Below are 13,722 nucleotides of genomic sequence, written 5' to 3'. Positions count from 1 at the left end.
GAATTCCAAATAATTTGCTAAGTGCATATACCCACTTCAGACAGTAATTATCTAAATACAGCTGTAGTTGAGGTGGAACAGAATTGTATGCTAGCAACACTAAAGGAATATGAAATGTGTTTCTTCAAAAGCAACTTGAGAGAAATCTAGTCTGCAGGACCTCATTATCTTTGATTTTGGCTAGAATACATGCAACAGCCAGTTTTACAAATATTTGCCACTGAAGTCACAGACATAGCCTGCCAAGGTCCTCATTTACTTGCCTTCCAAAAAGGTATCAACTCCAGAAGCACAGTATATCCCCATACCATGCTGATTTTTTTCCATGAATCATTATCATCACATCCTGCAGAAGAAAATATCTTGAAGAATGCCTTATTTTCAACATACCTATTTTAAAAATAATGAAGAAATGAAGGCAGAGCTTACTCTTGTCCCTATTCTGACAGCTGACCCAGAAATCTGGCTCARGTTTAATGAGTTTGATGTACAAACCTACCAATAGACTTGAAAATATGACTTAAATTAAGAGGGAGATACTGCCTCTCTAGAGTAAATTCCATAACACATTTACAAACTTCAGGGTGGAAAGGGAAACTGAATACAGTTATATTATCAGGAAAAGTAGATTCTCATACAGGGAAAGAAAAGAGAATATGACTAACTAACAAGATTAACTTTTTTTTTTTTTTTTTTTTTTTGGGGGGGGGGGGGGAGGTGGAAGTTGTTTCTGATACCAGTAACTATTAGAAATCTAGTAGTGGACAAGACTTAAAAACAGTTAACTAACCTGATTAAGTATAGCTGTTCCTCTTTCTAAAAAGAAAGACAGTGCTTTTCTTTGTGAACTATTGAGTTTTACTCTGTCCTCATCACAAGTCAGAGCCATGTGAACCTGTACCTTCCCAGCTCAGCTAAACTTGGAGACATACTGTAGGGTCAGTAAACCTTATGACAGAAATAAGCCAGCTAGTTTTTACAGCCTTGAAGTAAGGCTTCTGCATACATATGGAGAGAAGTGGTGGTTATCTTGTTAATGTAGCTACCAGAGCTCTCAGCAAACTTCTCAACAGCCAAACCCAACACACTGACGTAGTCAGAACTATCCAACGTACCCCAAACGTTTTTGACTATAGCTGTAATTTGTGACTACTTGAATACCAGAACTCAGCCAACTAGAGAAGTGGTGGTTATTTTTTTTTTTAGTGTAGCTACAAGAGCACTCAGCAAGTTGTAGCACTTTCTCAGAATGAAGGATTTTGAACTTATATCTATCTCCCAACTCCCTAACCTTCAGGCTCAGTTACCTAAAGCCCCTTGGCTGAAACAGAGCTGTAATGCAGGTAAGAACATAAGAGTCACTGGACAAAAGGAGGAGGAAATGAAAGGATCCTTCAGCCAGCTTGAGGGAGCACACCTAGATTTTTCCCTTTTTCTCCTTCTTTCCAAAAATTGTTCTATATTTTACAGAACACAGATTCTAGACTAAAATAATAATTACATATATAAAAGCTATCTATGACCAGCACCCAGTATATTTCTTTATCCGCAAGAGCTAAGACATTTTCTTGGGAAGCGAGAGGTAAGAGTTGAAACCTATTCCAGGCCAGAAAGGGCCTAAAAACCAGATCCTGTAACTCCCTCCCAAAAAACCTCACACAGTACAACTGAAAGAAAGTTTAGCTTTACCAGTGTGTAGGTCCTTGTCTGCTGCATTATTTTTAAGTATTCAAGCATTTTAAAAAATGAGCCTTGCTCAGCTGTTTCAAAGAAACTCTGTATGCTCACCTCCAGCAGAGCATTCTGTATGCTAAAATATAAGCAGGCAGAAAACCCTCTTCTGCAGGTGCCTGAACTSCAGGGGTGAGCGTCTGGAGATGTCCCTATGTCTTACGCCAGTTTTAGGCAGCATTATGGCTGACTGGGTACRGTTTCCATACAGCTTGTTTCCACACGCTGCGTAGGAAGTCCAAATGTTTAACTCGGGGCTTCCGACTATAATCCACAATCCATTTACCTAGATATCAAGCATTGCCTCCAAATTGGGTAACAACCAAGTCCTTCTGTAAAATGAATCCCTGAGAGAAATACCATAGTGGCAGATGAAACTCAGTGCAAAATGCACAATGGAAGATGCAATTAAATTTATCAACAGGCCCTGTATCATTTACAGTCACTTGGAAAACATCAGTCTGAACATAGACTGCTCAGTAAAGAGGTTATGATAGTAATCAATTAGTAATCATTACAAAAACAAACAAACAAGCACACAAAAAACAATATATCTTACCTCAGCTCCAGATTTTTCACTTCATTGAAGACTTGGAAGAAACGTGAGGAATCCTGAGAAAGGAAAACACACCCATCTACTACAAGTATGAAAGTTTCTTCACAGGAAATTTAAGTGATGATGATGATGATATAGGTCACAAACACAGGCAATAAAAGAGGTACAAATACCACATATTTAATTGTTTTATATGATTGTAGTATGACATTTTGTATTTCTTTCCCTGCAGCAAGGGAAGAGAAAAAGTCAAATACAAAAATTCAAAAACAGTTTAAATTGTGAAACGGCATTTTTATTTATCTGCAGAACATAAAATCATAATACTGAGTCAGAATTTGSATTATTTTATCTACATAAATTTAAGTGCTCTTATTATTTCCAGGAGTAATAGAACTATGTCTGTATATTAGTTAGAATAAAAATTCCTAAGASCTTTGAAAACTTTTAGGACAAAAGTAGCACCAACAGTTCATGGCATAGGGAAATGTCTCTCATAGGTTTGCTGCCGTATTRTAAAGAAATTAAATAAAATTTTTGAACAACCTAGTTTCACAATTTGCATGATTTTTATTTTAAAATYCTTTAAGTCATTGATGATTTTGAGCTTATCTTCTTGCATGAAATGAAAATCTTCCTGAACTTTTGTTGTGAAATCTTGAGTAAACAAAAGCTTGGTAAGAAAATAAAACATTAAATGGAATACAAATTCCAGTAGTTCTGTACAGAATTCATTTTGGGGGGAATTAGTATTTTATATACAATTTATTTTTTWAAAAAATAAAACATTTCATAGTAGTAATTTTTGTGTAGTAGAGTGAACATGTTTGATAGACTACAGGAGATAAATATGCTTCACATGAAGCAAGAATTTAAGTATGTCAGCATTAACACATATACACTACGAACTTTAAAGGAATTATTTCAATGTCAACAAGGTAGGGTAGGGGCTAGAGGTCACCAGCAATACATGTAAATATGCAAAGTGATGCAGAGATTTTAGTTATGCTTAGTAAAGCACTACAGTATTTCTATTTTTGCTGAGAATATATGGAGCACTCACAGGTTTGGAAAATGATACTGATAACTCCAAATTCCAGATCTATTAACACATGCTCAGAAATGCTGTGTGAACAACTGTCAACATTCAAACTTGCCAGCTATATTAACCTGAGTAAACAATCAGATATATTAAGAGAGTCTCAATGCTTTAAATTTTTTTAAATTTAAACAAGAACAGATACTGGTATGCAGTAAGGTAGAATCTTTTTCAAGGCAGAGTAGTATTATGGAAAAGGAAAATTTTATGATATCCACCTCTTAATCTGTTTCTTATGAAAGCTTATTGGCTGATACAGGCTTTATAGGCTTTTATACTAAATCTATGCCACAGGCAAAGATTCCAGGAACTGAGACRACTTTTTTTTTAAGTTGGCTTTTCCAGCCATTGAAATAATAGAATGAAGTTTGATTTTTCCACAAAATCTTATCCTTTATTTCAGTATCTTGCAAAAGTCCGATCATACAAATTGATTTTCCACATCAATTTAAGAAGCCCCATCTTATTGCCACAAATACATACAGAATTAYTGCATACATCTTACTTAGTGAGCATTCAAGTATTCAGACAAACATACTATACTAGTTTTCAGGGTGCCTGTAACATTATTTTTCCTTCAAAGATGGAAGTCATCACTATTGCTCCAAAACTGACTTACAAAGTTTTCAAAAGGTAGAATAAAATAAAAAAATAGAAGTCAAAAGACTTTAGTCTGTGGTGGTCCACAGGATTATTGAAAATGCCCTTATTTCTGCTATAAATACTCAAATGGCACGACAAGAAAATACCAAACATTACAGTGCAGAAATCAGCAGCCCCTGAGTTATACTGAACAAGCATTTTGGGCAATCAGTTGTAACAGATGTGCAAAAAGTAATTTTCTTGAATGCCCAAGAAAAATGTTTGTGCTATATTATAATGTATATTGCATGCTTTATGCTGTACTATAACAATAAATTCCATCTAAATGCATCAGGTATTTCATGAAGCTACATTACTGAGTAATTAAAACTGAATATCTAAGGAAGTGCTTCCTAAATACATTGTTTTCAATTAAACTGTAGCTGACTAAAGAGCAAAGCACACTGCCTCTTCAGAATAATATAGCCTTCACTATTTCTTTGTGGCATGGGATAATGTAACTCTGGTATTTCAACACCATTTCTTTTTCTTCTAGCAATCCATATTTTAGAAAAATACAGTCAACCAAACAGAAAAGCATGCTCTATATTCAATTCTGTCTATAGATGACACTTGCCAGTTATAGCTACAACAATCAAGCAATAAAATATTTGGAAGTTAAAGCTGTGCATTCCTAATGTAATTACATAGTCACATCATCTATTACCATAAAAACATCTGTTCCTAATGAAGAGACAAGTGCTGTCTTAATAAACTGGAGAATAAAACTAATTCTTCTTTTTTCAGCATGACGTTTCATCAAGACAGTATTACATTACCATTCAAAGCCTAACCTAAAGAATTACTTACAGTATCCATGGAGGCACTATCATACTTCCTCACAAACATTAATGCAACAATCTCCAGTTAGAAAATTTAATCAATAGTGAGCACATACTGATGTATTTGTTAAGTAATATAGAACTTTGGTGGTTTTTATTTAACATAATTTCAGAACATAAGTTTTCACTGATCTGCATTAGGACRTCAGACCCTGGAGGTAACCTGGGCACATACAGAGACAGATCAAAAACTGGTGAAAAATAAAACTGAGTTCCTCACCATCTGTAAGGACTGTGCAAGAGGCAACTCTATTCAGGGATGGTCTCATCAGTGAGACAATCCTTTCTCATCTTGCCTTGTTATTTACACATTTTCAGACTTCTCCAGCAAACAAAGGCAGAAGCTTACTGTTGACAAACAAGTCTGATTCATTCCTTATTTTGTTTCCTTGAACAAGGCAACAATTTTTCATTGCACATACTCCACAACTYCCATCTTCTGTTCTTGACCTAAAGTTGTTGCTTCAAAGTACATTTGATAAAAGTTTACAAAATACACAGGTGAGATACTAAGGCTCCAGTACCCAGATTCAACACGCTGTTTATATMTTTGACCAAAGCACCAAGCTCGTGCTTCCCCAAGCTCTCTCCAGAGACTGGCAGCCTGACCCTCAGCTCTCTYGACTGGAGTTCTAGCTTACACAGTTCCATCAAGTACCTAAAGATGAACAAGTATTTATCCTTTAGAGGTACTAATCCAGACACACAGGAGAAATGAAAACACTAAAGCTATGTCTCACAAAATTAGAAACTTATTTACTGTATCATATTGCCTCCTGAAATTCCTAGCATGTAGGTTTTTGAATACTTGACTTTGTAACTTAAAAATATTAATATACTTTCAGATGCAGGAAGACCACAAAGTCATCAAYAGTTGGAACATGCTTATCCATTGTATAGACCTTTACTGTATGAATACAGTAACTCACAGAAGCAGCAGATTCTCTCCAATGAAAGTAGTGGCAAAATGTCTCCCTTCTCATTCTGATTGAAAGGGAACTGTACCCCTTCCACCCTCCCAAGCCCAGAATAGCGTCGTCTAATTACAGAACACTGCCCTATCTTCCCTCTCTTTAGTCCTGCCAAAATTTACCCTTCCYTTAGGTTAACTGTAAGTGCAAAAGTCTTTTTTAATCCTACTTCCATCAATTATTCTAGCTCCCTTGTCATAGCACCTGCTTCTTCATTTGCAGTACGTACTCAAATAAGACCACTGTACTGTACTCTTCATTGTGCATCTGTGGAATGGAAGACTCTCTACTGTCTGCTCCTCTTCTCTGTAACACAACAGCCTTGGCTACTAGGCACAACCACAGGGGAAKTTCTGCTTGTTCTAGCAACTCTAGACCTCAGCACACTCTGATCACAGTTTCTATAGGGAAATTAGCCACCATCCTCTAACAAACCTGCAGTTATCACTGGCAWCAGAATAGTCCCCCTACCAAAGGCACTACTTCAAACTATGGAAATACCTCGATATGTCAGAATCTATTTTTAACTTTTCCTTAAAAATGGATAATTCACTTCTGCCTCCACTTCATCTGAGAACCACTAAAATATTTTTAGGTTTTCCCTGAAACTGAGTGAGGTAATTTGAGACCAGGGTAGACAGGAGGAAACATGAACTTAGCAACTCCAATAGCAACCAGTATCACAGGATCATTGAGGTTGGAAGGGACCTCTGGAGATCATTTAGTCCAAACCTCCTGCTCAAGCAGGGTCATCTAGAACACATTGCACAAGATCACATCCAGGCATGTTTTGAAYACCTCYGGAGGAGGGAACTCCACAGCCTCACTGGACAACTTGTTCCAGTGCTCTGTCACTCTCACAGTAAAGAAGTTTTTCCACATATTCAGGTGGAATTTCCCATGTTACAGTTTGTRCCTATTGCCTCTTGTTCTATCACTCTGGACTACTGAAAAAAGTCTGGCTCCATCCTCTTGACACCCTCCCTTAAGGTATTTGTAGACATTTTTGGCCCTACACTAGACTGTTTCCAGTAGTTCCAGGTCTCTCTGGTACTGGGGAGACCAGAAATTGACACAGTACTTCAGCTGTGGCCTCACTAGGGCTGAGTAGAGCAGCAGAATCACCACCTTTGACATGCTCACCACACTCTTCCTAATGCACCCCAGGATACCAYTGGCCTTCTTGGCCACAAGGGCACATTGCTGGCTCACGGTTAACTTGCTGTCCAGCAGGACTCTCGGGTCCTTCTCCACAGAGCTGCTTTCCTGCTATGGCAGGTGCTTCTCTAGTGTGTACTTCCCAGTGCAGCTGGGCCTGTATTTCCCCCAAGAAGATGCCAAGCCTAATTTTCCTTAAGTTAGATTTTACAAGTAAAGAAAATCCTCACAATGCAAGGATGCAGGCAAGCCTCAAACCACAAACACTGCTGGACAGCACYCCTTAATACAAGTCTTTAATAAATTTAAAATTCTGCCTACCAAAATAATTGATTCTTTTTGTAAAGGGTCTTAGCAATACCTTCTACACTCTTAAAGACTGTCCTCTCTCCTACTTCCAGGTCTGATCTTCATGCCCAATGGGATGACTACCCTCCTGCAGGAAAACCAGCTAGCATCATTCCCCTGTATTCTAAAATTCAAATTTAAATGTAATTTTCAAAATCAAAATTAGTACATACACCAGGTAYGACCCAAAAGCTCTTCCCTTAATGCACTTCTGAATATACTCAAGATTGTCACTGAAAAACATCAGAAGTCATTTGAGGAAAGTCATTCTCATTTGAGAAGTCATTCCATTGAGGAAAAAGAGCAAGTAATAGACACAGATTTTATGTGATAAGGTCTTGGTAAGAGTCAACTCAATTTTACACAGCTTTAAAACAGGGTCCCACAACAGGCTGCAAAGAATTTTACATTCCCCCAAGTACTAGTTTTCATGCAATTCATGGCATGTAAAACACAAATTACGCTGAAATAAATACATGCCAAGGTGTGGCTGAGGAAAAAGTTTCTGAAACAAATTCTTCACTGATTAGGCATAAACTCCCTTACCCACTGACGAGGAAAAAAAAATATGGACCACTAAGTGTTCATCTTAAATATATTCTGTTAACACTGGACATTAAGAAAATAAATCAAACTGCATTTTAATATATCTATATATAAACAATTTGTAAACTTTTGCACAACGTCAATGTCTTATGGAACCATAATAACAAACAACCTGGGAAAAAAGTGCAAGCAAAAAAATGAACCTTTGAGTCAAGCATGGAACAGAGAAAATAGTTGAAACAATCAGACTAAATCTATCAGAGTATCAGAAATTGTATTAACCAGAGTCATACAGCAGCAGCAAATTGAACTATACCATATTTCCCATTTATCATCCAATCAGGTTCAGAAGCCTGAATTTGTTCGCTTTGTCCTGGTTTTAGACCAACCTGAGTGTCAGATTTCAGTGTTCTCAAACTACAGAGAGGTGCAGGATGAAACTTGTTCAAGGCTTGATAAAATGGAACAGTATATTCCCATTTTCTATCTCCTATTAATTTTCTATAGTTTAGATCACCTTTAAAAAGCAGCAAGTTTGACTTCTGTAAATCAGCATACAAATCAGGAGCAACTTTAGCCATACTAGAAAACTCATGTGGYAAAGTCCAAAACATGTGATCATGGTAAACCCAAACTCCCTTTTTTAAATTGCCCTCCCAATTTATCCCACATCTAGACATCCACATATGATTAGCTGACTGCAGTTGTTTARTAGTCCAGTTAAAATCATGCTTTGTGGTATCTGACACATACCATGGAATACTTTTTCCATGGAAATGGATTTCATCAGCTAGCTTTGATGATAACAGAAAGTCAGCCAATACAAGATCAGTTACAAGTTCAAATCCAGCATTATCCAGGATTATGTCAACTCTAACAATAGATTTATCTGTAGTTCTTTTTTTGGCATTTATAAGTAGCGACCAAAGTTTTTCCATATCATTCACTAAGATGCAAGGCATCAGGTCTTCCAGGGACTGTAAAGGACTAGATTTCTGAGAGCTGTCTTCACCAGCTGAAAAAGAAAGGTCACACTTATTTCCCCACAGTGCCACCTAGAAAGAAGGAAAAAACAAACAAAAGATTTAAGCCTCATTGTATTTACATTCTAAACTTTACACACACTGAAGAGCTTTTGTTTTTATTTTAGGGACATGAAGGCTCTGACTCCACATTTTCCTGAAAGCTAAAATAAAACTCAGCTTCTTGGACAGAAATCTTAATACAGGAAAGATCTCTTGGAAGAAACCAAACTGCTCTGTATTTATGTAGACATCAGAAATGTGCATCAGGAGTGACAAAGGTGGAAGATTCAGATTAACACAAATGCCCAATCACAATATAAAAAAAAAGTGTGTGTGTGTATACATACACACACACACACACACACACACTGCAGACTAATTCCAAAAAGTCTCAGTGGGAATACATAAAAGGGAATAATAAAAGCAGAATAAATTACACAAGATGTGAAGCTGAGTAAGAACTGATATTTTAAGTATAAACTATTTTTATTTTTCATGAATTTAAACATATACCAATGAAGTCTTTATAAATCTTTATAAAGACCTATCAAATAGTTAGGTGTGCATTGTTGCCAGCTAATGGATTCATTTGTAATCCTATGATATTTCATGTTCTATCCAAAGGCATTATTTCAAGAGTAATGAAGTTATAAAAATGCTTCAAACCTCTTCCAACACAAATTGACTGCCAACATTTTTCCAGAAAAGAACTCAAAAATTTGTATCAGTAAAATGAATTATTTCAAAATGTTACGGTTAAGCAAAGGCCATCTTGAACTTGATTTAAAAGCTTTGGAGATACTATTTTCAAGAGAGTAACATGAATTTTGAAACACACAACAAAACTAGCAGCATAACGAAAATATCAAACTTAGTATGAGCAACCAAAGCTTAAATATTACCAGAATAACAACACAGTACAGCTGTCAGGAGTTTGTAGCATTTTTATGAGCAGAAGAACTAGATTTTATTTCCATGCAAAATTTAAAATTTCTATAACCTCAAGGTTTGTTTGTCAAAAAAGGATTAAGTTCTTSTGTTAAACATTACTGGTTTACCTGCAGTAGCTTAAAAAGTTCCCCCTGAAGTTGCTTCTCATCAAGATCCTTGATGTTCTTAAGAAGTTCCTGAAAGTAAGTGCATAAGGCAATAACTGCCTGTTGAGATTCAAAGAAACTTTGAGCTTTTCCTTCCTTAAATACATCAAAGTTGTCAATAGGTGGGCTAAAAATAAAAGAGGAACAAGTATATTAATATACTTCCCACATTTTTATTGACAGCACAGGAAATATCCATGAAAATTTAAGCTTAGAGCTCAGCTTTTATTAGGCAGTATCAGGGATGCTAGCCTTTCCAGTTCTGACTTGTCATAGTGGATTCTTACACAACTCCAGTAACAGTTTGACATCATACCTTACCGATACAAACAATAAACTGGACATCTTTATCTTATTAGCAATATATTCTGAAAATGACCAACTATTTCAATCAGTACAATTTTGGGAACTGCACATATACTAGCAATTTTTGAACTCCATTATTCATTTAAAAAAGGATTAAAATTATAACATACAAGTGAACAAATGTAGTGAATAGCTGCCCCAATTTTAAGTGCATTGATCATTATAGAAGTGTATTTCCATACCAAAGCCTCTTATGGTAGTTAAACAGACTTTGGAAAAATAACATGACAGAGAAGATAAAATAATTTAGTTCTCAAAATGGACAGATTATGTTTTATACATAACAAAAGACATATTTGCAGTTACACCTTTTGGCAAAAGATTCAGTGAACCTCCACCTAAGCATATGCTTAAAAGCAGTTAAATGACAGAGAAACTTAAGAGCTTACTAATAAAAAGCATCAGTTCAATTTCTAAAGCGAAACCCAGAAAATACATCTCATATTTTAAGTTTTTGCTAAAAGATTTGAAATTACRTAATATACAAGCTGAACCAAAATCTCATTACTGCGCCTCCATCCCTGTAATACTAAGGGGACTGCACTATGCATGAAGCTTTAATTGTTTTTTTGGCAGTAGTGGGGCCTTTACTGCTCATTCCTACCCCATTACATGGTACTGGCACCTCTCCACAGCTCCAGAACAAAATTTTCCTGTCAATTTATTTTTAACCAAGATCAGCTCCCAAAGTTTGATGCAATATATGGCCTGAAAATACAGCTGTAACTAAGAAGATTGTGTAGAATGAACAACAGAGGATGTTTAAGTCAGTCTGCTGCGATCAGAAAAGGCTCTCAAACTCTTCAGCTTTTTAGCAGCAAGACAAGTCCAACAGATCAGTGGCTCTCTCATTTTGCATTTTATGCTGATGTCTTTATTAAGAGATAATTCTAGACTCCTAAGCCTTTTAAAAAAATACTAAATAACCTTCAGATCTCAATATATGTTGGTTTACAAGGTATCTAGAGAAAAAAAAAATAGAGTACTGGTATAGAGCACGTCACGGAACCTGGAACAGAAAAAAACCCAAACAGATTTTAAATCTGCTGCATGGAATGCTGCATGGAAGACAGGAAAAGTACTAGTTTTGAATTTAAAGTAGAACGCAAGGGAAAAGAAGTATCRTAAATATTTAAGTTCCTTCTATCTTATTCTTCAGCTGTCTTCCTGGACAGAAGGAAGATATTGAGCCTGCAAAGACTTACTTTTGTGCTAATGCTGAATGAATTCTTCGATACATATAACATTCCACATATAACCAAGGGGACTGAAACCAGCTTGGTTCTCCATTCCCATTTGACAGATTTCGTTGAAAGTCCAGGTATTGGTTCCACAGTGCAGCATCTGCCAGCTCATCTTCTAAAGGGGTCACTGGTTTGTCTGTTTGCAGTTCATTTCGTAATTTAGAGAGGAAAGATATAGCTCGCTTCTCTGCTTCAACACCCTTCTGAAATAAGTGGAAAACAAAAGTTCCTATTCTGAATATTCATTCSTATGGCACCATAGATCAAATTTTCAGAAGAGTAAGTAATAAACTTTTAATAGCCAGCATCAAAACCTCATTTTACATCTAACACATCTTAAAATTAATCAAATACTGGACTTTTTAGATTGGACTTTTTGCTCTTTTTTCAAGAGCAACTTGAAATACTCATCTTCAAAAGATGCTAAAGTATATTAGACAGCACACAGAGACAAAGGAGAAACTGAGACAGCTGGAGAAGAGAAAGATCAGAAAAACATTACACAGAAAGGAGAGTTCAGAAATGAAAGATAGCTACAAGAGATGATGAAAAAAGGAACAAAGAGATTAAGAAAGATAAGTACTGACAATAGGAAGAAACTAGTAACAACAAAAGAGAGGGATCTCAAGGAAACTCTCAGTATATAACAAAGAGAAACTGTATTCTTACCTCACCATGTTCTTCAAAGAATTCATTTTTATGTCGATGCAAAGTATCAATAACTTTTGTGAGGATCTGAGGCAGTCTGTCTTTAATTGTAACGTACGCAAAAGATCTAAAAATYAAAGAATCAACATTTTACTACTGAGAGCGAAAGCAATAAAGTGCTCTTTTTTTTGGATAAATGAAAGCTCTGAAAAACAAGTTCAATTGTCTTTAAAGGAATAGACACCAAAAATAAATCTTGAATTGGTCAAGTTCTCCAATCTACCTCTGGAGGAAACAAAGGGAAATCTGTCTTTTCAGAGAGTGAAACACTAACTGATTGGCCCAAGCAAAAGCACGAAAATTTAAATGAATTCCACACAAAAATGCTATCTCTAATTGCTCAGTTACAAAGAAGGAAAGCCAAAGAGATTTAAATTTAAAATCACAGAGAATAGATTAAAGCTTAGATATAGCTTTATATCTATATGTACACTGTAAACTTTATAYATAAAGTTTAGATGTATCACCAGCTCTAACACCACAAAATTTGTGCCACTTACTCTCCAATACACACTTGATTTAGCTTTGCCCTTTCTCCCTTTTTGAGAGGGTCAATTAGCAAGGCATGAATAACCGTACAGAACCGTACTGAAACTGGACAGAGAACGAATGTACTTAAAGATTTCCATCCCTAGCGTCGAAGCCCGATTTCAAACAGTTAGAACTCAACAGTTACCCAGCACTGGGTAGCAGACCTAAGGAAACCTAGGAGAAACATAGTTTATAATCTTCCAAGACCTACTGCAGCCACCAGTAGTCAGGGACCACGGCGACAACAGGGCGAGGAGAGAAAACGCCCGCGGAGCTCGGCACGTCCGGCGGCGGCTAGCGCGGAGCGGCCAGCGCAGCGCCCCGCCGCTCCCCCGGGGACCAGCCGCAGCRTCGGACCCACAGCGCCGCCTCCCGGCGCGACAACCCCAGGCCGAGGGATTCCCTTCCCTYCCCTCCCSTCCCCGCCGCGCCCGCCCTCGCCCTGCGGTAGGCCGAGAGCCGCCTGCGGCCCCGCCCCGCCCGCCGCCAGGCCGCGGGACCCGGCAAGCGAAGGCGGCCACTGTCCAGCCGGGGGTGGTGGTGGCGGGTGGCAGCACCAGCCGGTCCCGCGGGCTCTTCCTGCCCCTCACTGCTCCGCCGGCTACGAGCGCGCGCCAGGCACCGACGGACCCTTTAAACCTGCCCGAGAGGGAGACCGGTAGCGCCGTTGCCGCAGCCGCCATCTTGCCCCGCCCCTCCGAGCTTCTGGCCCCGCCCCCCGGAAGTAGGGCGAGGCGGCCGGACGTTACGGGTAGGTCAACGGTCCTCGCCGCGCGCGCGCCGGCGGGCGGGCGGGCGACCTGAGGTGGGGGCGGGGATGGGATGGGGCGGGGGCGCGGCGAGACGCGGGCTACGTGC

General features: G+C 38.0%; 2 protein-coding genes across 2 annotated transcripts in view; one reads left to right on the top strand and one right to left on the bottom strand.

Moving 5' to 3' along the window:
• Positions 1–4,947: 4,947 nt before the first annotated feature.
• DCPH1 (damage control phosphatase 1) lies at positions 4,948–13,571 on the bottom strand. The gene is made up of 5 exons (XM_085308425.1): positions 13,495–13,571; positions 12,295–12,400; positions 11,587–11,828; positions 9,977–10,142; positions 4,948–8,948 (listed from the first exon to the last, which is right to left on the bottom strand). Exons 1-5 carry the CDS (start codon positions 13,545–13,547, stop codon positions 8,181–8,183), a joined length of 1,335 nt encoding a protein of 444 aa, XP_085164551.1. The 5' UTR covers positions 13,548–13,571; the 3' UTR covers positions 4,948–8,180.
• The window catches only part of RMND1 (required for meiotic nuclear division 1 homolog), a 25,259-nt gene continuing 25,040 nt past the window's right edge, over positions 13,504–13,722 (top strand). Inside the window, exon 1 of the mRNA XM_085308424.1 lies at positions 13,504–13,615. The gene's annotated coding sequence lies outside the window, so the exon portion shown is untranslated. The remainder of the gene's footprint in view (positions 13,616–13,722) is intronic.

This window comes from Rhea americana, unplaced genomic scaffold (genome assembly GCF_003343005.1).
Source record: "Rhea americana isolate MKP2758 unplaced genomic scaffold, rheAme1 scaffold_275, whole genome shotgun sequence".
In the NCBI taxonomy this organism is placed as follows: Eukaryota; Metazoa; Chordata; class Aves; order Rheiformes; family Rheidae; genus Rhea; species Rhea americana.
The sequence above is the reverse complement of the archived record's forward strand: the minus strand, read 5'-3'. Positions and strand labels throughout refer to the sequence as shown.